Genomic DNA, 23,510 nt, shown 5'->3' on the forward strand with positions numbered 1-23,510 from the left:
CATTGAAGACCCACTGAAGACCCATCGGCCTCTAAGGATTAGGCAATAAGCGCCAGGATGGTAGTAATGTCTATGCCAGCGAATTTCGGCAAGACGAGACATGCCGATCATCTCGTTTCATACCTTGATCATCAGGTCTTTCTTTACTTACGATTTCCCCCATTGGCAAAACTCTGGCCTGGATCGCTCCAAAAGAATGCTCCGTATCGGATGATGTACTTGGCTGCATGGAGGAAGGGTGCATTCGACACGCGAGGCGCTTAAATTATATCAATGCTAGCGAGCTACTGCAGGGCATCATATCCGTATATGAATGAGGCTGGCAGCGGGCGCATAATACTCAATCAATCATTGGGTCAAATGTGGTGGGAGTGATGAGGACCGTAGCCGCCTGGCTGTTCAATTTCGACTTAAGCAGGCAGTACAGTGCCAAGGTTGAGGTCCTCCAAGGTGGAATCCGCACCTCCGATTTTGCACACTTGCTGCGTGCGCCAGTCTTGTCGCCAGTCAACATCGCCCGGAGGATGGTGACAGTCCCGAGTGTCTGGATTCGTATATTACTTTTTTACTGCTCGTTGATCACATGGTTTGGGCAATCATGGTGCCAGAGATCAGGATATCAAGACTAGGGCAGGTTGTAGACGCACATACCAATTTCGAGCTTGGACTCCTGCCTGACAACACTTCCTCACACCATCTTTCAAAAAACGTACCTACGTATCTCACACGAGCAACATTGTCACTGAAGCAAGGGATCCTGTGAGTGGTTCGAATCAGCCACGCATATGATCCATCCGAATCGACCCATGTATTGCATTGGGAGATGTGTCCAAACGGCACAACCATTCACGAGAACTCATGATGAGCTTGCGCTAGACACGGCCAAAATTCAACACTGACCCCCCTGGAGTCTTCATAGTGTGACACTGGAATCCTCTCGATTTAGAGCGATGATTGTTGTTCAATCGGGTTGTGAGGAAGTTAGCCCGTTGGCAAGCGGCAAATTCAAGTGGCCCGATTAGGGTAACGCGCTTAAGGTAGTGGGCAGTCGAGTCGTTGGCCAAGGGCGCTTACTGATACACACGGCGCTCTATCCGTATGGTCAGCGATCTCGCCTTCACTCAAGTCGACACACTCTGGGAAGATGCAGGTAAAATCATGGAGCTCCTTATACACCTCGTCAGGTAGATTTGCAAGTAATGTCCGCATGCTCTTGCCCTGTACGTTCCTCATGCTTTATTGTGAACACAGTTTGTTTAGTAGGACTCCTGACTTGAATTTACAAGATCACCAACTTGTTCTCGCATACTACTAATCAATATGTTTTATTTCACCCAGGTGCTGGATGCAGTCTCTCTCTTCGACGAGTATTTTTGCATTGTCCGCGTTTCTTCGAATATGTTCCGCATCCCAACTACCTTACCTTGCAGTCGCTTGGAGTGGAACTACCTATGGACCTGATGGACCTTGGAATGCTGTCACTGTCCAGGTCGGCAGCGGCCTATCAACTGATGGACTACAAGGATCTGGTTCTACCGTTGATCTCCTCCCTGGTAGTACGTGGGCAACATACATTCCGACAAGGGAGTCGTGCTCGACACTCCCTTTTGACGAGCGCATACGGATGCGGAGTAGGCAGCACTTGGTCCCGGTTGGTGGTACGCCAATCACTTGGAAGGGACCTGAGAATGTAGACGCGGCTGGGATCCAAGCTGGGCTTACTCATTGGCTGGCGACAACGTCCATCAAATCTGGCGACACGGAGTATACCATCGCCAACAACAGTATTGGTGCTCTCAACCCAGCAAACATTACCTACCCCAATGGTGTAGTGACTGGACTTGAGCTAGGGTACTTTGCTCTGAACACAGGATCTCAAATAGCACAGGCACAATTATTCTCTGGAGTCGCTACATACCCAAATTACACGGCATGGATGCCAGCAGGGTATTTGTTCAATACAAGCGTTATACCATCGTATTCATACGGGATGCAAATTGGCTCAGCAGCTCTCCAATATCCCGGCTCATTGTATCTTGGCGGCTACGACAAAGGCAGACTGATCGGGCCTTACACAACTTTCGCATTCGACGGACCAAGTCTTCAAGACATTACGATAGGTGTTGAGACTGGTGGAAACCCTTTCTCATTTCAGACGCCTGAAAATGGCTTCCTAATCACAAACACAAGCCAGAAGACTGCTATCAAAGTCTCGATTGATCCAATGGCACCCTATCTACGCCTTCCAAATAAGACCTGTGCAGCTATAGCCGCTAAGCTCCCTGTGTTTTTCGATGTGAAAACTCAGTATTACATCTGGAACACTTCTGACCCTGACTACAAAGGTGTCGTTTCCTCCCCTGCATACTTGGGTTTCTCGTTTCCTGGCTCAATTGGTGCTACTGAAGATGTTCTCATCAAAGTCCCATTCATGCTTCTTAACCTCACACTGGTGCCACCAATCGTTTCAGCACCTCTTCAGTACTTCCCCTGTCAGCCATTCACACCACAGGCCGGGGACAACTATGTCCTAGGCCGCGCGTTCCTACAGGCTGCCTTCATCGGTCGAAATTCGCGCCAGCAGATTACTTGGCTTGCACAAGCTCCTGGTCCCGGAGCATCGAATAACGGTCTAGGGGTGACGGGCGTGAGCATCCAGGACTCTCAGACCGAGCTCGATGATATCGAGAACGATTCATCGCTGTTCGCACAGAGCTGGGCCCATCACTGGACTCCAATGGTTGCGAACAATGATATCAAAAACCACACGACCGTACCTACAGACTCGCCTGACCCGACACCTAGCCCAATACAGACTGCGATCTCAAGTGCAATACCGGGTCTTGCGTCAACAAATGTGGCTAAAGATGGGATTTTCCAAAGGAGCCATTGCTGGTGTTGTATTAGGTACAGCGACAGGTACCGCCATCATCGCTGTGGGATTCTGCTTCTGCTTGCGAAGACGCGCTTCGAAGCCTAATGCCGCAGCGAAGATCTCGACTCATCGACTCTCGAGCGAAAAATCATTGACAGGCATGTCCGAGGAGTCGTCGGCTGTTGCATTGGGTCCGATCAAGAAGTCAGCCTCCCAGACGAGCCGGCATAGCTCTGGACAAGCTTCACCGCCTCGGTATCGCAACGAGCAAGATTGGTACGTCGAGATGCCTAGTCAGATTGACCCACAGGAGCTTCCGCCTACGCATCCTCAAGAACTTCCTGCCCGGAGTCATTGAGTTCTTTCTCGCTTTGCCAATTTCTCCTATGTATTCTTTACCCTTCTTTGCGTTAGTGGTTCACTTCGCATGGACCTATACTTGGGCGAACGTGTGGACGACCTTTGTACAAAGAGGGAAAGTCACACCTTTTATGTAATCACGAAGAATAGCAAAATACCCTGTCAGTTTGATTTTTTCCTCATTTCGTTCAATGAGATATCCAACGAGGGTTGGAAATGAGTATCATATATGCCTACATTTTCGCTATGGAGATAAGCAACTACTTTTGATGACCAACGAGCTCTCCTGCAAATGCTCGGCTGTGATGTTCTACAAATTAGAGAATAGAGGGAAATTTCACCTAGGCCAAGACTCCTGATCCCCATCTTCTATACATCGTACCTGATCCACTCTCTCATCGGCGGTATCTCAGGCATAACTCCATCCTTGAACGTCCCTGTCTCCCTTACAAATGCGTAAGCCGCCTCCAATATAGCGTCATACACTTCAGGTCGGGGGTCTTGAAGGTCAGGATTTGGCGGCGGTGGACCGTCGGGAAGCCATATCCGTTCCCACGAGCCGTCGGCCTTCCTATAATATGGGGCTGAAGGCTGCCCAGCGTCACCCATATATTGTACTGGTGCGTTCTTCCAGTTAGTGAGCTTGTTATTGCCATCCCGGCGTGTGTAAGTCGATGGGTCCGGGGAATTCAATGGACCTGTCGGCTGCAGAGGGTGGGCTGATCCATTACTCTGCGTCGATTGGGCCTGACCAAAAGGTGATGGGCTCGCAGCTTGCGGCGCTGCGCCGAATGGTGATTGCGATGGTTTCGACGGTTGGCCGAACGGTGATGGAGCTGATGGTTGTCCGAAAGCTGGAGCCGCAGCTTGGCCAAATGCAGACTGCTGCTGTGAGATCGGATTCTGCTGTGGTTGTGACGGGGCGCCGAAGGGGCTGGGATTGGCTGGCTGACTGGCACCCAAGGACAATGGTTGACCGAAAGCACTTGGTTGGCCATCAGGATTTGATGCCTGACCGAATGGGCTACTCGATTGATTGTTTACGGGTTGGCTGGGCTGACCAAATGCGGAAGCTTGACCGAATCCTCCAGATGTATTTGACGCGGGCGCTGCTGAAGCGAACGGGGAAGCCTGATTCGAAGGCTGACTTGCTTGACCGAATGCACCACTTCCCTGTGAGGCCTGACCGAATGGACTTGGCCGTTGGCCAGGATCTGATGCCTGGCCGAAAGCTGATTGACGGAACGCTGGCTTTCCGAGCGCGTTCATCTGGCCGGGTGCGGAAGGCTGTCCAAATGCACCACCTTGGCTCGTGGCGGCAGGCTGTCCCCAGGGCGACTTAGCACCAAGTGCGGCCACTTGACCGAATCCGCCGGATTGCCCAGGGGCTGAGGGTTGACCAAAGGCACTACCTTGGGCTGGAGCTGATGGTTGCCCGAATGCGCTACCTTGTGTCGAGGTCGAAGCCTGGCCAAAAGCACTACCGTGACCCGGCATAGACGGTTGGCCAAACCCACTACTTTGCCCAGGGGCCGAGGGCTGACCGAAGGCACTTCCTTGAGCAAGAGATGATGGCTGGCCGAATGCTGTGTTCTGCCCGAGAGCTGAGGGCTGCCCAAAACCACCTGGCTGACTTGGAGCACCAAAGGCCGGTGCACCGAAGGCTGGTTTCGGTGCTGCAGCACCAAAAGCCGAGGGCTGTCCAAAGGCTGGCCCCGAAGGTGTGATGCTGCTGACTGGAGGTTGCGGATGCATCGGCTGAGTTCCGGCACCAGGCTTCAAGCACATGTCAAGACGATTAGGATGCTCGTCTTTCCCAGCTAGAACGTATTGAATTGCACCGTCTAGATTGCTCAAGACTTGCTGTACTTGTTGGTTAGATCGAGCCAGCAGTTCTTCTTCTTTTTGAATATATGCTTGGACACTGCCTTGAGCTTGAGCGAGATAGAACATCAGTCGCATCTCCTCGAAACTTTGCTCAAGCGGAAGACCACCAAAAAGCTGTCTCGGGGCATCTCGGCCAGGACCATAAGCAGACAGTGGCCATTCCGGCCGGTCGTTTCTCAAATCAGTCTCGATGCCTTCCTTAGTCATGAGATAGGGGAGAGGCTGTTGGCCTTGTTGATTTGATCCTGGTCGATAATGGTCGCCACGTGCCAAGCCAGACGGACGATTGTTGTTGTTGTTGTTATTATTGCGAGCATTATTATTGCTCAATGCAGCGAACGAGTTCTGGTCTCCTTGAGGTTGATTGGCACCTGGATGTTCATATTTGCAGGCATTCCCGAACTTGCAACGACCTTGCTGGTAGAATCTGCAGACATTGCTATTTTGCTGGCCTCGACCAAACATGATGAGCGCAGCAGCTATAGACTTATCTGGAACATATGCGGCATTGGTGAGCACGAATCACCATGTACCAGGCAGTAGACCTTGTGTAGCGATGGAAACCACAGAGCAGTAGCTGTATATCAGATCTGTAAGGCAGCTAGCTGTATGTGAGATGCTTCACTCATAAAAGCATACACCAGGCGGGCAAGCAAGACCGCGGACGCGATACGTCCGTGCTCAGAAATCGCAGACTGCAAACGGCGCATACAAAACACAAAGAGTCCGTCTCCGTCTGACTTGTTAATTAGCCCTTATTGGCGCAGAGAACGAAATTATATTACGGCTGGCTGACGAAGGAGACCAGTCGCGCACTTCTCGTGAACTTTGTGTACGAGTCCTTTGTATGTTGTCGTCACCATAACATGCCGCATGGTGCATGCGCCCGCACTTTTCTCCGTCAAATCTGGCGCAAACATAGCATTCAAGGGGTCCTTTTCTTTGGCGTCGAGATCTTCCACTTTTTCTGTGTAGATTAAAGCATCTATTGACCAATTGATAACTGGCTGCCCATTGCACATTGCTTCGCGGCTTCGATCACCCAGTAATCGTCCACGTGCTGTATACTTTGGTCATACCGCGTCCCACGCTTTCGCTGTCTTGCTAGCTGTCGCATATCCTCAAGACACGGCCAAACCTCTAAGCCCCGTTCCTCTTTCTGATTAATCATTGCCTCTTCTCCACGTTTCAAATCTCCATCTCTTCCCCTCCAACTGCCAAGAGGAGAGAGAGAGAGAGAGACAACGCGCCAGAGACCCACGTCGACGACAGCACATGGTCGCCCTCAGGTCATGAAGCGTGCCATCCTATGCACCCATTCTCTGTCCTTACCCTTGGCATATTTGTAGCCGGCTATATCACCGCCCGCTGGGATCTCGTCACCAGACTCTATGAGCTTGCCATTTTCGCTTGGGATCACGGTGTCATTGTAAGTCGCATTCGAGCTCGTTGTTACTACCCTTGAGCAGTGTTGTTTCATACATGTTCATGCCCTTTGCAAACACGCCGCAACATAAAAACCAGCGATGATTGACGGACGCATGTACGCGCATATACATTTCTGACGGCTTCCCCCAGACACGCTGTATCAAAGGCTTCATAGTGCTCTCTATCTTCTTCCTCGTCGTCATAATCCCCATTGGGCGCATTGCCGCAATAGAGGCCGACACAGTCAGTTCACACTGCGATCCCGATATACATCCAGGACGTCATCCTGACACCAGCAAGCATCCTCGGTCAAGAGCTCTAGGTCTATCCGCGCGCGAACAGTTGAAGCGAAGAGGGTCTTTCTAGCTGCTATCGACATGGTAGCATGGTTACGCACAATGGGTTGATGCGCATTTTCTGGCCGACAGATATCGCAAATACCACCAAGTCGGGCGTCATCGTAGGATGGCGTAATTCGGAACTCGACGTTGTCGTCGTTGCTATCCTCTTCGACGTGGAGGTCAGTGGCATCGAATGCGACATGGAAGCTGGACCATTTCTGATTCTTTCTGTTAGGCACGCAATGTTGACACTGCTCTGAAAATGGGACTCTTGTATCGAGGCAGCCCACACCCAATCCATCAATTGACCGACAGATGTGGTGAAAAGTCTTTGGAGGTCCTAGGAGCACTCAACCCCCGCACCACTCCCCTTGTCTTCAACGCTGCCTCGTTCGCAGCCTACACGACTCCTGGCAATCGCATGCCTCAGGTGTATTGTTGCGAAGATGGCAAATACACATTACAGATCATCACTTTTGATCGTCCAGATCCCCATCGGATGCAGTATCTGTCTTTGTCGCCCATATCGCTTACCCTAGGAGACAGATCCAGCAATTCTGAGCTGGCAGATGAGATTACTGGTGAAGAAGAGGCTGCTGAGAAGAAGCGCAAGCAGAAGCTCGTGGAGAAGCTTCGATTGCATACCGTGATACGCCAGCCGCGAACGCTCAAGGAGATGGCGCTTCCGGTGATAATCAATCAGATCAACTGCTCGTACGAGATGAATCAACTCCTGCAAAAAAACGTTGGCCTCGTAGGCCTCCGTTCCAAACGAGCCTTGAGCGTGAGTGAGAAATTCGTCGAGTCTGCCACAGATCTTTGGGACTATGCTCAGTTCGGTTTACGTCACACTTTTGACGCATATGTGTACCCAGTCCTCGCTCAACTACTCATCCTTGCTTTGGTACTGCACCGAATGGCAGGCGAAGTCTTGCTGCGCATCCTGGAATGGCGATTATTGCCCGATTATGCGGCGCTCAAGGACATTTCCGCAACCGCTCAGCAGGTAGATATGCGCCTCCAGCAATTCTGTTATTGGCCCATCCAGTACATTACCTTGCGCAAACGACGTACGAACTGGGGCAGTATCACCAATAGCCACCCGGAGTACATTCGCTTCTACAACAGTCTTTGGCTGGTAGCAAACGACATCATTATCGGCATAGCACTGGGCTCATATATCATTGAAAACTCACATCTTGTCGCTGGTCAAGTAGATAATATTGTCAGCTCCTGGTTTGTCGAGGGTCTTCAGCGTATGATTTCCTGGTTGACTGACTATCCTGCGGGACTGAAACTGAACACTGAGCTCGCTCACTTCCTGGGTGATTTGTTCCTGTGGGTAATTGAGTACTGGGCTGGTAAGACGATGCAAACCCCTGATACCTGTCGCTTGTCTAATGTTCTCCTAGGTTGCATGCAAAGCCTTCGACCAGCCCTTCCAGGCATCATTCGTTTCATAGGCTTCTCCAGTTTCGCAGGTGCCAGCATGCCTGTCTCGCTTTTCTCGGATCTGACGTCTATACTCACATTGCACATATATGCCTTCTATATTGCATCCGCGCGCATCTATAGCTGGCAATTGACCATTATCGTGTCACTCTTCCATCTCTTTCGAGGCAAGAAACGCAATATCCTGCGCAATCGAATCGACTCCTGCGATTATGATCTTGATCAATTGCTATTGGGAACCATACTGTTCACGTTGCTGGCTTTCCTTCTTCCCACAGTCGGCGTCTTCTACGCAACCTTCGCCAGCGCTAGAATGGGTATCATCGTGCTCAAAGCAGCATTAGATACGTGGCTGGCTTGCTTGAACCATTTCCCGCTCTTCGCGCTGATGTTACGGTTGAAGGATTCGCGTCGCTTACCAGGTAAGTTCTGTCACGTAAGGTTATTCCGAAAGGTCGCTAATCAATATTTAGGTGGCATCCAATTTGATTTGTTGAATTGCCCTACTACAAACCGTCCTACCGAGCAGTATCAGCCGACTGGCCGACCAACCGCGCCGACTTCGCATATCAAGCTCAATGTAAGATGTATGCAGCCAAGCTTCCTTTGACCGCTCTCTGACTCCGCATAGTCCGTCCCGCTGCCCTTTTCGCAGACATTCTCACAGTATGCACAACTCGAGCACCGCATTCGTAAGCATTACTTATCACCACGCGTGTTCTTCCGGCTTTTCACGGGTCGCTTCGTCCCGCCCATTCATCGAAAAAGTCTGTACAGCTTGCAGTATAGCATGCTCCCGGCAAGACGCATACCTGTTATGGAGTTGTGGAATCTGCTGATGGATCGGAAATTTGCGAAGGACAAGGCAAATGGTGCGCCGAGCACATCTCTACCGCGTCGCGGTCACAGGCAGAAGACCAGGGCGCACTGGTGGAGCCAATAGTATAAAGGAATGCTTGTAGGCCTATATCGAACTGCCGAACCATTCTAACCGCCTTTCTACCGTTGATCGACATTCATCCGTTGCCTGTATGTTTGTTCCAGGGAAGTCTCCAGATGTAAAGTATGGAGAACCCCCGCACATCTCCACATATCTTGGCATCGAATGATGATCACATCTCCACACGTTTGCTGGAATTGTGCTATTGGTGGATTGACTACCTCAGATGCAGAAACAGCATCTGCATACCGCAGATGTCGGGTGAAGTACCTGGATTTTGGCTTCATCGGACAACAATGATGTCGTCGGGGCTCTGTATTGAACATGGGTTCTGCGAAACCACAGCCGGAGTGGCTGGCCGAACCGACGAGGATATGACTTTATATAGCTCTGGCCACTCAGAGCACCAAGTAGATTTCTAATGTCTTCACTTGTGGACAGCAAGATCTCAATACAATGTTGACCATTTCTGCTCTGGCACTCGCTTGCGCGGGTGTGGCTGGAGCCAGACGACTCCCACCTCGACAAGCTGTGAATGCCTCCCTCGATGGCTCGTTGCCCTCGTACATGTCATATATCAATGCGACAAAAAATGACAATTCACCTGTGACATTAAAGATCGATACGAGCGATAAATCTGCGCGGAACGCTACTTCTCCATATCTCTATGGATTGATGCATGAGGTATGATCTGCAGCTTCTGACTGGCCTTCATTTGCTTATATAGATAATCAGGACATTAATCATTCTGGTGATGGCGGCATCTACGCAGAGATGATTGCCAATCGGGCTTTCCAAGGTGAGATGAGCTGGTAGTCTGTACGAAACATGTACTGAGACCAGTATAGGCTCTACTGCGGACTTCTCTCTAGTCAAGGGCTACGATGGTACCTTTGTCATTCCTGAATTGTCAGAAAACCCTATTGTACCCTTCGCTCCAACGCCTGATGCTTGGGCAACGATCGGGCATGGTGTTCGGATGACTCTGGACATTACGCACCCTCTCTCCAATGCTCTGCATGTCTCTATGCAGATTGATATCCCTCAGAACGCCACAGGGGAAGTCGGATTCAAAAACTTCGGTTTGTATCGCCAGACCCTCTTCACTCATCGATGGACTAATCACTTCAGGCTGGTGGGGATTTGACGTTCATCCGCAGCAATACAATGTATCTTTCTGGGCATTGTCGAACTATCCTCGCAACCCCAATGGCACTGCTGTAACTTTCACTACGTCTTTCCGACGAAACGACACCGGTGCTGTGCTTGCATCGTCACAAATACCTAATGTCATCTTGCCATATCTTGACTTCGTGCAATTGAACACTACTCTTTACCCTAATGTCACTGCACCCGATCAGAACAACACGTTTGCAGTCACCATGGATGGAGCGCAGGTGGCAGGACAGACTTTCTATTTCAATCTGGTTTCCGTCTTCCCAGAGACATTCAAGGGATACAAGAATGGACTGCGTCCTGATATTGCCGGTGCTTTCAACGACATTTCGCCGCGTTTCTTGCGTTTCCCTGGTGGAAACAACCTCGAAGGATACAGCCCGCAGCAAAGATGGAAGTGGTGGGAGACAATTGGCCCCCTCAAGGACCGCCCCGGACGACCTGGTGACTGGACCTACTTCAACACAAACGGACTTGGTCTGCTTGAATATCTTGAGTGGACAGAGGCAATGAACATTGAGCCAGTGCTCGCTGTCTATGCTGGCTTTTCTCTCGATATCTACGGTCAAAGCGGTGTATCGTACCCGGAGGACCGCATGGGTGAAATCCTCCAAGAAGCTATTGAGGAGCTAGAGTACTGTATGGGCGATGTGTCGACCACTTGGGGAGCCAGACGCGCTGCAGATGGTCATCCAGAACCATTCAAGATCAGCTTTGTTGAGATCGGAAACGAGGACTGGTTCAGTACGACTTACCCGTACCGCTGGGAGTTCATGTACAATGGTCTCAAGGCAGCACACCCCAACATCACCTACATCAGCACCGCATTCGACGAGAACTCGCTGTACAACATCTCCATCCCCGCAGGCGGCATGTGGGATTGGCACACTTACCAGGAACCCAGCTGGTTCGTCAGTAACTTTGACCAGTGGGACAACTGGCAAAAAGAAACCAACAACACAGATGTGAGTATTCTTCTCGGAGAATACAGTGTGATCCAGATCGACACGCCTTCCGGTGTAATCAACTACAGCTACCCACTCGACTCTCACGTCTTCTATCCTCGCCTTGTTTCTGCCATTGCAGAAGGCGTCTACGCTATCGGTGCTGAGCGTAACCCCAACACCGTCAAGATGAGCAGCTATGCGCCCAGTCTGCAACACCTGAACTTCACGAACTGGACACCAGACATGATCGCCTACACCGCTCAGCAGGACGAGACAGTCAAAAGCGCGAGCTACTGGCAACAGTGGATGTTTGCACACTACCGTGGAACCGAGACGTTGCCAGTGACTGGAGAGCTCAACCCGCTCTATTGGGTTGCTAGTATTGATGGAGAGAAGAATGCAATTTATCTCAAGGTAAGCCCAGGCTCACGTGTAATACTACCACAAAACCGTTCGTCCTAACAATACGTGCTGCACAGGTCATCAATACCCTCAACGCTACCGTTCCCCTGACAGTTGATATCACTCAGCCCTTTACCAACGTCAACGGCACCATCTTGACCGCAGCGGACTTGAACTCGTATAACTTTGTGAATAACCAGACAGAAGTGGTACCCAAGCCTTTGTCGCTTCCATCCGGCGGTTCTTATGCCAAACACGGTAACTCGAGTGAAGGGGGCAGCTGGACTTGGGATGTACCCAAGTGGAGTATTACTGTCTTGCAATTCGATTTGTAGATGGCGTGGATCTATGATAGACGATAACGAACCGTGTTGAGCAAAGAATAAATCTTTATTTTGCAATCATCTAGCGTGTGTGTACAGCCATGGTTGAACTCGAGAAGAACATGGCGAAGTTGCATAAGGACCTTAGCGTTCATCCATTCACCATCGGACTTGAACAGTTACCTCACCGGACAAGCATCTAGAACCATTTACCGGATCAAACTTTGCTCAAGAACAGAAAATTCATCCTATCAATGAGACGTTTTTCCTTCATACTCCGTAGAGACTTTTCCCTTCCTCTACACGGCGGCATCTCCTCGGCGCAAATATTATGTCTTAGGTGGATTTTTATACAAAACCAAGACCACCTCGCACAGAGATGCATGTCCCAATTACTTCTAAACACTGTACAAGTGCCCGAGCTGCATAAGAAATCCCATGGCAAGCACAATGTATTCGTGACCCATCCAGATCTTTACTTTCAAGCCCACAGCATCAACTTGCCCACCTGACGCAAAACCATGTACGATGTGGTATCGGCATAGAACTGGATGAGCAGTTTATGGAGAGGCCAGCACGAGCCTGCCATTCATCAAATCTTCCGTGGCGCAATTGGCTAGCGCGTTCGACTGTTAATCGAGAGGTTCCTAGTTCAAGCCTAGGCGGGAGAGTTGTGTTTTTTTTCTTTTGCTCTGTCTTCGCCGTGTCTTTTTTCGGCTGTGCACTTTTGCTGGTGGAGAAGTGGTGGGACAGAGGGGTGGAAGTGGGGTGGTTTACAGCATCAGGATGAGGTAGGTCGGGTTGGTTTTCTTGAGTGAGTGGGTGACACGGAGCGGGGGGCAGCGTGTGATGGTGAGTTTGCTTCGTCGAGGATTGGACTCGCTGTGCGCATTCACAATGGGCGATTGTATTGCTACTTACCTGCAGTGCAACAAGACTTTTTTATGCATGACATTGTTCGAGTTACGATGCTATGCACTATACACAAGCGAGCGAATGGTCAGAGCAATAGAAAGAGGTACATGAATGGTAAAGTCTGCGAAGTAATTTACCAATGGCGCTTTGGCGGAGTGGTTAACGCGATGCCCTGCTATAGATCGCTTTCATTCGGTCTTAGTCCAGGCATTTCCTTCGGGAGCGTGTGTTCGAATCACACAGGCGTCGCAGCTTTTGTCTTTTGGCTGCATGGTGATAATGCCCTCCTGTCTTCCAAGTGTTATCTTGATGGAGAGCGAGCAAGAGTATTTTTACAGAATCACATTGATACTGGGTCTTTTGCTCAATCTCATTTGGCATTCATATCAAGGTGGATACATCAAGTGCAAGTTGAGCAGCTTTTGATCTTGTGTGATCACCTTTGAATTGATGAGTGGTGCCCAATCCTACTTGCGAAGAGATAATTATGTGTCCGGATCATATGTGTATGATCTTGTAGTGAATTACTCATATCACATTGGATATCTCCAACTTGTTGACATGGGTTGTGAGGTTGCACGTGGTAAAACTCTACGACCTTACTTCTCTACCGACCAGACACGATCGGAATATGACGCCAGCCCAAAGTGCCACTTCGAAGACACACCGTTGCAAAACAAGTGCTACAGATGGAATCATATAGATACTTACACATGCCAGATTCCCATGGTCAAGGGGGCCCTGTCATGGGTTGTTCGCGAAGTGAGGGTACTGCGTTATGGCTGCTAGCGAGCGACCAGGGTCGCCCTCGAGACGATTCCATGTCGAGTAAAATAAAGCTACGACTAATTCATTCTAGCTTGTGTGAGTACGCATGCAAAAGACATTGCGGCTATTGAGGCGTCTAGCAGGGCAAAAAGAAAGACAAAACAGATTGCAGCTTCTGTGGATCGAACACAGTACCTCCAGATACCGCACAGAATGCTTTTGACTAAAGTAAACTTCAGTCTGGCGCTCTCCCAAGTGAGCTAAAGCTGCTTGATAGGAGAATTGTGGATTCTAGTAGTATTGATACAAAAACACGCAAGTCGACGTGTCAGTGCTTGGCAAAGGTGGGCTGTTGATCGATTTGTTAATTGATTCGTGTCGCGGTCGACGCGCGTGAAATCGCGAGGTTCATTTCCACTTAACGTCGCCATCAGAGCAATTTCCAAACAAAAGACGTTCACAACTCCATTTACTACAACCCTTGATGATACTATCCATCAATCTCACCGTAAAACTTCTCTATCACACACACACAGTGCTCTGAAGTTGATAATAAGCTTCATATCCTATACTCAAGCACAGCACAAAATCCACACATACGCACACCATGGCGGCGGTATCTTTACTTAACGTCGCTGTACGCAACAACCCAGCACCCTTCAGCTCTCCTTACGAATTCGAAATCACTTTCGAGTGTCTAGAGAAGCTCGAAAAGGATCTTGAGTGGAAACTGACCTATGTGGGATCTGCCACCTCGTAAGTATTTTTTGTTCATGCGCCATCCAGCATCTCATTGACATTCTGCGTCCTAGCTCTGAACACGACCAAGAACTCGACTCCCTCCTTGTTGGACCAATCCCAGTCGGCGTCAACAAATTTGTATTCGAGGCAGACCCGCCAAACCTCTCCAAAATCCCCTCCAGCGAAATCCTCGGTGTGACTGTGATCCTGTTGACATGCTCCTATGACGGCCGTGAGTTTGTTCGTGTGGGATACTACGTCAACAACGAGTACACCGATGAACAGCTCGCGAATGAGCCTCCTGCGAAACCCATTATCGAAAAGGTCCGACGTGTCATTCTGGCCGAGAAGCCCAGGGTCACTAGATTCGGCATCAAGTGGGACAGCGAGGAGAGCGCGCCTGCTGAGTTCCCGCCCGATCAACCCGAGGCTGATGCCGCCGAGGACGACGAGGCCAAGTATGGCGCAGACGAAGAACTTGAGGTCGAGGAGGGTGTGGAAGCTCCCGAGCTGGTCGAGGGCGAACAAGCTGCCACTGCTGCCATCGCGGTAGAAGGAGAGGATGCTGAAATGGAGGGCACAGACGACAAGAAGGTCGACGACGATGCAGCCTCAGAAGCCGGCAGCGAAGATCTCGAGGCAGAGAGCTCTGGATCAGAGGACGAGGAGGAAGACGATGAGGAGGGCGAAGGCGAGGCCGAACCGGTCGACGAGGACATGGGAGACGTCGCAGACGACAGATCGGCCCATGCTGCAGCTGCAGCGGGTTCAAGTAAGCCTGACGGCAAGGAGAACATCCAGCAACAGCCCAACCCCGACCTCATGGTCCATTAGACGCTGACGCACCCGACCATGGGAGTACTTGGAGAGGCATACACTGCGGGCATGATTCGTCGGTTACCGTTACGGACAGCATTGCGGGGAAATAGTTGCAGCAGAGGCATTGGCGCGCTTGAGTCTTATGACTTTATTACATTTCTTAACGAGAGCATGTTTCCACCGACTTTCTTACTGTACTGAATCTCCGCCCCAATCTTGCTGTGTCGATGTATGCTTCACCATTCTTTCATTTATGCTCCACGGAGCGCTCATGTCATGTTCATCCAAGTCTGACTGGCCATTCATCCAAAGCTCGACTGCTCGTTCGTCTGAGGTTGATTGTCTAAGGTTGACTGTCAAGTCTGACTGCCTGTTTATTTATGGTCGCTTGCTTGTTTACCCAAGTATGACCGCTTGTTAATTCAAGCCTAAATGCCAGTTCTCCTAGGCTTGGGTGCCCGTTGGTCTAAGTTTAACTGCTTGTTCATTCATGGTTGACTACCCAAGATCGACTATCCATGGTTGACCTTCCAGGGTTGATTCTTCGTTCGTTCAAGGCTGATTACTTGGTCACCTAAAGCTGACTGGCCGTTCAATTAAGGCTCACTGCTCGTTCTTCCTAAGGTTGACCGCGTGTTCATCTTGACCCTCGATCCAGTCATATATCCTTTATCTTGCTTCACATATCCGGTACACCTGCAGGAGTCTGTTGCCATACGACCACAACATGCGATGAGTGGGTGAACTTGATGAAGCCTCGAGACTGGGGGATGGACCCCGCATGTCTTTACAGTCATGGACCATTGACCAATCACCGAGTAAGTCACTGACCAGCCATCGAGGGATCATCAAGGATTCATTAGACAGTCAATGAGTATTCATTAAGGGCTCGTCGGCTTTTCGTTGGGGATTCGTCAACTGTTCATTAGGGAGTCATTAACTGTGCAGGTGGGTGTCCATTCACTGCGAACGAGTTCTTTTGTACAGCTGCTGTTGTAGACTCTTCTTATGTCCTGTCGTACGTAATCGCAATACGCTTTGCTTCAGACCTAAGATCTCAGGTATCAAGAGCCATAGATAAGTGCTTTCAGAAGTGCAAGATACGTGGTAGCTATTATGTGTTAGAAAAGACTACTTGAGGTTCGATATCTACGAGCACGTGACCAGTTGCTGAAATATACCCAGCACTCCCCACATAGACTTCCTCTACAACATACTTTCTCATCATTCTACATTATCCAATATGTCTCTCCTCTGTATAGGTTCCCAATATTCAGTAGGGCCTCCTGGAATCGTTATGCTACGAAGAGAAGTTGTGCATCGCGTTTGTGCATATCCAAAGCATCTTCAAGCGTTCAGCTGGCTAATTGTTTTAGCCTTGTCAACGAGTCGGCTATTATTGCCGCAGAATAAAGCACAGCGTGTCTACTGTATGACTGCGGACACAAGGACCCGGTTCGCCAGGCCAACTCCTTTGGCCTTGTTAGCGACTCGGCGATCACAAAAGAAGCACACATGACTACGGGATCCACTTCCCTCCAACCAACTCTTTTGGCCTCGTCGATAAATCGGCGATCGCCAACGAAGCACACTCAGCCAGTCCGTATGACAGCAGGGATCCACTTGGAGGTCAGTGAGGAGCGCATCTATTGGTCGCTGAAAGCGCTCAGGCCGCAAGCAATCTCCCTACTGCACCAACCACCCCAACCACTCTTCTATCAATTTCCATGCCCTTTGCTTGCTCTTGGTCTGAGCGTCTCTGAGAGGGGTATATATACACCTCTTTACCCGCTCCCTCTTCATTTCACCAGTCTCGTACGATTTTCTGGTTCCCTTGTACAGCAGCACATTTGCTAACAATCCTCACAGTTTGCCTTTTGGCTTAGATCAAGTGTAGTATCTGTTCTTTTCAGTTTAATCTCTGAAACACTCCTACGGGAGTATTTATTGATTATACTTATTTTTGGAAATAGGTCTCCGGGTGCTCTGAGCTTGCTCATCCTCGGGACCACAGTGTCGCTCGTATTGCACTACCTCGAGCTGACGCGAACCCACCCTTTTTTTTCATTGGTATCCTGGCTCATTTCGAGCTGGGTTCTGAAGAAGAAAAACCTGTTCAGAGCTTCGTGAAAGGGGTTGGATCAGCTGCTACAGATGCTGTATTGTGTAATCGATGCACTGTCAGTGCTGAGTGTTGTGATTGTGCTTTGTGTGTGTGTGTGTGTGTGTGTGGTTGTGGCAGAATAAAATCACTAGTGCATTAGTGGATAGGTTAGTCAAACTCACTTTCACTTCAATACAGCTCACCACCTCAGGACTGCAGGCCGGCAACAATTTACCCGAAGCTTGGCCCCACACCAATCAAAAAATATAGATCAGATCAAGCACCATCTTTTCAGCAGTCTTCCGTGGCGCAATTGGCTAGCGCGTTCGACTGTTAATCGAGAGGTTCCTAGTTCAAGCCTAGGCGGGAGAGCAATTTCTTTTGCACATTCGAGCCCCATATATCCAACAAGCGATATCACCATTTTTCGCCCGCGACCGTAGTCATTTTTCCGTATACGTTGTTCAAAAAAGCATATAGCATACGCACATCCATGACTATAAGAGTATTGGAGTCAGAAACGGATCAAAAGACAGTTAGGAAACGGCTTTCGCGGACTTTCGGCTCTCTGGGTTCATGTGCTCTATCCACCACGACATCTTCGGCATCTCAGCCCTCCTTGGCACGACCCAGCCCTCTACTGTCATACCGCGTGATCCGAATAGTATATTGAAATCGAGACGTTTACGAGTGGGCTTCCGCATAGCTTATCTGGACATTGGTGCTGAATCGCAAGATTTTCGTGGACTGTATAAGGTAAGTAGTCCAAGTCGGCTCCAAAGGGAGCACTCCACTCTATGCAGTGGCGCCAAGGTCTGCGGAATGACGCACAAACTTGCTGTGATGCTTCCCAAGGTACGCTTGCGCGGCAAGCTTGCACGACCGCTTCTGACCATCGACCCTTTTATTTACTTATCCAGGCTCTACCTGTCGAGCCTTTCATACAAGTATCTTTGTTGAGATAAGCTATACACCTCAAGTATGGCAGGTCTTCTTCGTGGCAAGCAGGTCGGGATACAGAATGATCTATCTGCTGGCATCCTGCCCGAATTCTTTGCTATTGACGATGTAAGGCTGCAACACCCGATAATATCATGGTTATCTTATACTAATCAAAACCACAGCTAGCTCGATTCGGCATCAACTCTCAAATATGTGCTTTAGCATATGATCCCGTACAGTCTCTGCTTGCTGTCGGCACCAGGGACAGTAAATTTGGTCCTGGTCAAATCTATGTATTCGGGCGGCACCGAGTGAATGTCGTCTTTTCTCTACTCCAGAGGGCAACAGCTTCAACGTTGCAGTTTTGTGCAGAAAAACTCATCTGTCTTGACTCTAAGCATGATCTATCAATCTTCTCGCTTGAAGCCAAGAAGCTTGTCGCTACTTACTCACCACCTGGAGTGGCCACCGCCCTCGCTACAGATCCCATGCTTGACTATGCAATGTTGGGTATGCAGACTGGTGATATCATTGCCTATGACCTGGATCGTGAACATGTTGCCCCCTTCCGAATACCAAACCTCTGGGCTGAGTATGATTCGCGGGCCCGAGTTTCGCCTATCGTCAGTCTGGCCTTCCATCCTAGAGACATTGGCAAAATACTTATTGGTTATACTAATGGCGCGGCCGTGTATTCCTTCAAGCAAAACAAAGCACAGTGTTTTTTCAATTACGAGATTCCTCCAGGCGCACCGGGCGGCGATGCAGATCCAGCTTCAATGAACACCATTCGACGACCCAAACTCACGCAGGCAGTGTGGCACCCTACAGGAACCTTTATTCTCACAGGCCATGAAGACAGTTCAATCGTCATCTGGGACCCCAAGGATGGAAGAATCATCCTGGCTCGAACCATTACCGAGACCAATATCAATAAGCCAGGTGCAGCTATAGCTACATCTTTGTCTGGCACAGTCACTGTGAAAGAGCCCATTTTTCGCATCGCATGGTGCGCTAAGAACGATCCTGATGACACTGCAATCCTGATTGCTGGAGGCTCTGCCACGAACAGTCCGACCAAAGGCTTAACGCTGTGGGAATTGGGTCGCACTCCTGTTTATGCTACATCATCATGGGAAGTTCTCAGCAAGCATTTCGAATCTCCTGTTCGCCAGCGCATTCTACCGACTCCACCAAATGCCGAGGTGATGGGTTTCTGTCTTATCCCGCGCTCCTCGCCACATTTTGCAGGAGCGCAAGATCCGATTGCCATTCTCGGTATTCTTTCTTCGGGGGAGATCATCACATTGTCATTCCCAAGTGGGATACCGATCTCACCAACAAATCAGCTACACGTGTCCATGACCTTCGTTCATCCATTCATAAGACGGGTGAACATGGCGGTGGTGGACCGAGATAGATGGCTCGGCATGACTGAAGCTCGCTCGTCGGGTCCGCGGATGTTGAAAGGCGGCCTCGAAGCACCACTCCCAATGCGACGCTTCGAAAGCAGAAACATTGTGCAAACAATCCATGCTGATGGCACCGTCAGGATCTGGGACGCAGGACATGGCGATGAGCTTGAGAACCCCAAAGTCCTTCAAGTCGATGTTGGCAGAGCTGTTGGCCGTGTTGAAGGTGTTGACATTACATGCACTTCGCTTGCCGGCGCAAGCGGCGAGTTTGTAGCCGGTACGAGGAGCGGTGATGCCGCCATCTTTCGCTGGGGCCACAACAGAAACGCTGGCCATGAGATACCGCCATCAGGTCCGAACAAGACAGATGCTCTTACGAACATCGTCAACAGAACAGACCCTCTGCTCTCAGAAGGCTTGTGTCCATTCACACTGTTAAACCTCGACAACGGTCCTATCAGCGCTGTGAAGTTCAGCGATGTCGGATTTGTAGCCATCGCGGCGGAAGGCGGAAAGATTGCAATAATAGATATGCGTGGTCCTGCGATTATTTATACAGGCAACACGAGAGACCTACGAGGTGGTCCAAGAATTGGAAGTATCCGACGCAGAGGCAGTTCAGAGGTTCGCCCCGACTGGGTCACTTGCTTGGAGTTCAGCGTAAGTTCACACAGCTATATTTTGGGAATTGAACTAACGACCGTAGTGCATGACCGTCGAAGGTGACAACTACTCAAGTATACTACTCCATGCGGGAACACATCTCGGTAAAGTAGGGACTTTTAAGATCGTTCCTGATTCCAGTGGGCGCTACACTGCACAATTCGCTGGTTCGACGTCAGTCGAAGGCAGAGTGATACACATCGCGCCAATTGACGCCCATACTGGCAAACATGCATATGCTTCGCAGAACGTTGTGGCCAATCTCCGCAGTGGCTTCAAAGTCGATGGAGCCGTGATGGCAGTCACACCATCCGAAGTCAGGCTATTCCGACCAGCTACAGGAAAGGGTGCCCACAAGTCATTTGACAATTACTTCTGCGATGCTGTCGCAGTCGCTAGATACCAAGACCAAGGACACGCTCTCGTAGGACTCTTCGGAGATGGCTCGGTCCGTGCTTACTCGATACCTGCACTGAAAGAGATTGCGTCTGCCAAGATTAGCCACATCTTGGACGTGAGAAGATTCCCCGATTCGGTCATCACGACAAATGGTAATATCCTTGGGTGGACTGGACCATCTGAGATGGCACTGATCAATGTATGGGGTACTGGTCAACTCCTGCCAAAGTCAGAGGACAAGATCTTCAATCCTGAAGCAGTGCTGCCACCGCGCCCCACAATCTCAAATCTGCAGTGGATTTCTGGCTCCCAATATATCACCCCTTCGGATATGGATGTTCTCAGTAAGTAGGAACACTGCTGGTTTATTGATAGTTTATCTAACATCCCATAGTCGGTGGCCCTGACCGTCCTCCGTCGAAGAGAATGATTGCTCAAGCACGCTCAGAGGAACAGCAGCGCCTTGCTGCCGAGCGTGCGTCTGGTTCGCACAGGAACACAGCACATGCAGACGAGGGCTATTGGGCATACATGCAACGCCAGATCCAGGAGCGTACCGAGAATCTCAATATCATGGGAGACAACATGCAAAGCCTCGAAGAGAACAGTGCAGGCTGGGCAAACGATGTCAACAAGTTTGTTTCTCAGCAGAAGAAAAATGCTGTTACTGGCAGTGAGTATTCCTAATGTTCTCGCACCCTCGCGTAACGTTGCTAATCATCTTGCTCGACAGTCATCAAAGCCAAATTTGGCTTCTAGAGAGATGTTGTAATGGTATTGGCGGAAAGTTTAGCAGCCCACATAGAAAAGTATGATACCCATGTTTAATGCTACATGCCGTGTTTAGATACAGCGCGAGAGCGTCTTACAAGCAAATCGCCTACTACTGGGATTTAAACTTGGTAATGGTGACAGCTATCTCGGCTGCACTCAGGGCATCCACGTCGAATTTGCCAAAGGATTCGTATCACAGGCTTTAGTGCCATGATCCATGGCCTATTTTTAAGCAGGGAGCATTTACGTTTATAATACAGCAGCAAAACTATCTTGATCCTTCAAGCCTTCCAAGCCTCTCAGATCTTTGAAGTCTTCCGAGCCCTCCATGGGAAACTTCCAGTACAAGCAGTGAATTCCAGCATCACAGCGACGATAAAGACACCGCGATAAGGCACGTGTTAAAGAAGCAGAGAACCGCACTTTACACACAACTTATCTACAGGATCTCGTGAGGTACAGTAGTAGTACACACAACTAATCATTAACCATGCTACAGTATGCGCGTCTGTCTTTCTTCCTCGGTGCCCCGTTCGCGCGACCATGGTGGGACCTACTCAAGCTTCATACGAGACAATCTGCGTCGAGGAGGTGAAATAATTGCCTCTTTAAAAGAGGTTGAGATCCTGCCTCAGACCTACCGCTATCGGGGTTACAGTATGCTCGTCTGTCTGTCTATCTGTCGTCCTCGGTGCCCGGTTCGCGTGATCATAATTGGATTTACTCAAGCCTTATGCAAGACCTTGTGCATCGAGAAGGTACAAAACTTGCCTGTTTAGAAGAAGTTGAGATCCTGCCTAGACCTACCGTCATCGGGGCTACACCCTAGACGCGAAATCGCCGACTTACGTTGAGCGAGTGATTGGTCGAATAAGACTCGAACATCAGCGCCGAGGTATCGAGATGGAAAGGGGGGTTTCTCTGGGAACGGCTTTACACGTACACTTCTTACTAGTCGTGCAGCTCTTGAACGAGGAGGATTTCACTCACACACACGGATCTTTTTCTGCATCTCTCGTTGTCGAAAGTCATTGAAGTACTTCAACCATTTCTCAAGACTGACTTGCTTCTTCCTTTGCATCTATCCTCGAGACTTGCTTCTTCCTTTATACCCATTTTGAGAACGTGAAAGATTCACTTTCTAATCGAGATTGCAACGCAGAAGCTCTTGCGTGCAGACAAAAACATTCCAAATCCCACAAGCTACTCCTCATCGGTCGAGTTTGTCATCTCACTTCTCGTGAAAGCCTCGGAATCATGGAAGATGATCACCACCAAATGAATCGTCCGCGTTCTTCTCTTACCGCAGCAAACGCATCTAGTCCGTCAGATTCCAGCAGCATGTCGTCTTCGTCATCGTCATCGGCGGGCACAAGCGAAGTGCATGGCCCACGTGAGTCTGGCAATGGTACCGAAAGTGTGTCTCTGGCACTTGATCGTCTTCTACTTCATGCGGATCAAGAAGAGGACGCCGAAGGCGAGGTTGTCGATGAGATTGTCTATGACGAACACGAGGCGTATGATGGTCGTGCATTCGACATATTTGAGGACTTTAGCTATTATGTCGAGCACATCGAGCACATAGAGCATATTGACTACACCAGCCATGACGATCAAGTTGGCGTGCCAGCCTTCGAGTCAGCAGCTGATAACACTGATGGAAATCTACTGTCATTAAATCAAGAACCATCCATCACTGCAACCACCTTCAGCATTCCCAGGCACAGAACTCGTCCCCAGCACCATGAATTCCATCGATTTTCCGCCGCTCTAATGCGCACTCCTCCAATCGCACACTCAGAGGATCCAACTCTGACAACGAACATCGATTCAGCACCT

At 49.8% G+C, this 23,510-nt stretch overlaps 7 protein-coding genes across 9 annotated transcripts; 6 read left to right on the forward strand and 1 right to left on the reverse strand.

Moving 5' to 3' along the window:
- Positions 1–1,624: 1,624 nt before the first annotated feature.
- Positions 1,625–3,233, forward strand: AAFC00_006642 (uncharacterized protein; the record flags this gene model as incomplete). Of its 2 annotated transcripts, none has more annotated exons than XM_069346631.1 (2): positions 1,625–2,828; positions 2,884–3,233. In XM_069346631.1, the coding sequence occupies 2 exons, from the start codon at positions 1,625–1,627 to the stop codon at positions 3,231–3,233; spliced, it is 1,554 nt and encodes a 517-aa protein (XP_069199500.1). The 2 variants fall into 2 exon arrangements, with proteins under 2 accessions (XP_069199500.1, XP_069199501.1); XM_069346630.1 differs by having other exon boundaries at positions 1,991–2,828.
- Positions 3,234–3,604: 371 nt separating this feature from the next.
- Positions 3,605–5,587, reverse strand: AAFC00_006643 (uncharacterized protein; the record flags this gene model as incomplete). The annotated part of the gene is made up of 1 exon (XM_069346633.1): positions 3,605–5,587. The coding sequence occupies one exon, from the start codon at positions 5,585–5,587 to the stop codon at positions 3,605–3,607; it is 1,983 nt and encodes a 660-aa protein (XP_069199502.1).
- An 844-nt stretch (positions 5,588–6,431) lies between these two features.
- On the forward strand, positions 6,432–6,916 carry AAFC00_006644 (uncharacterized protein; the record flags this gene model as incomplete). The annotated part of the gene is made up of 3 exons (XM_069348354.1): positions 6,432–6,551; positions 6,701–6,793; positions 6,851–6,916. The coding sequence occupies 3 exons, from the start codon at positions 6,432–6,434 to the stop codon at positions 6,914–6,916; spliced, it is 279 nt and encodes a 92-aa protein (XP_069199503.1).
- Positions 6,917–6,935: 19 nt separating this feature from the next.
- Positions 6,936–9,286, forward strand: AAFC00_006645 (uncharacterized protein; the record flags this gene model as incomplete). 2 transcript variants are annotated; one of them, XM_069346634.1, is made up of 5 exons in its annotated part: positions 6,936–7,070; positions 7,127–8,252; positions 8,304–8,765; positions 8,817–8,923; positions 8,975–9,286. In XM_069346634.1, the coding sequence occupies 5 exons, from the start codon at positions 6,936–6,938 to the stop codon at positions 9,284–9,286; spliced, it is 2,142 nt and encodes a 713-aa protein (XP_069199504.1). The 2 variants fall into 2 exon arrangements, with proteins under 2 accessions (XP_069199504.1, XP_069199505.1); XM_069348355.1 differs by having other exon boundaries at positions 6,957–7,070.
- A 453-nt stretch (positions 9,287–9,739) lies between these two features.
- Positions 9,740–12,143, forward strand: AAFC00_006646 (uncharacterized protein; the record flags this gene model as incomplete). Its single annotated transcript, XM_069346635.1, has 5 exons — positions 9,740–9,967; positions 10,019–10,082; positions 10,132–10,365; positions 10,415–11,820; positions 11,886–12,143. 5 exons carry the CDS (start codon positions 9,740–9,742, stop codon positions 12,141–12,143), a joined length of 2,190 nt encoding a protein of 729 aa, XP_069199506.1.
- Positions 12,144–14,421: 2,278 nt separating this feature from the next.
- AAFC00_006647 (uncharacterized protein) lies at positions 14,422–15,389 on the forward strand (the record flags this gene model as incomplete). Its single annotated transcript, XM_069346636.1, has 2 exons — positions 14,422–14,570; positions 14,627–15,389. 2 exons carry the CDS (start codon positions 14,422–14,424, stop codon positions 15,387–15,389), a joined length of 912 nt encoding a protein of 303 aa, XP_069199507.1.
- Positions 15,390–18,459: 3,070 nt separating this feature from the next.
- AAFC00_006648 (uncharacterized protein) lies at positions 18,460–21,656 on the forward strand (the record flags this gene model as incomplete). Its single annotated transcript, XM_069346637.1, has 5 exons — positions 18,460–18,546; positions 18,603–20,495; positions 20,542–21,241; positions 21,292–21,570; positions 21,631–21,656. The coding sequence occupies 5 exons, from the start codon at positions 18,460–18,462 to the stop codon at positions 21,654–21,656; spliced, it is 2,985 nt and encodes a 994-aa protein (XP_069199508.1).
- Positions 21,657–23,510: the final 1,854 nt, after the last annotated feature.

Source organism: Neodothiora populina (genome assembly GCF_041146345.1).
Source record: "Neodothiora populina strain CPC 39397 chromosome Unknown canker_contig_8, whole genome shotgun sequence".
NCBI lineage: Eukaryota > Fungi > Ascomycota > Dothideomycetes > Dothideales > Dothioraceae > Neodothiora > Neodothiora populina.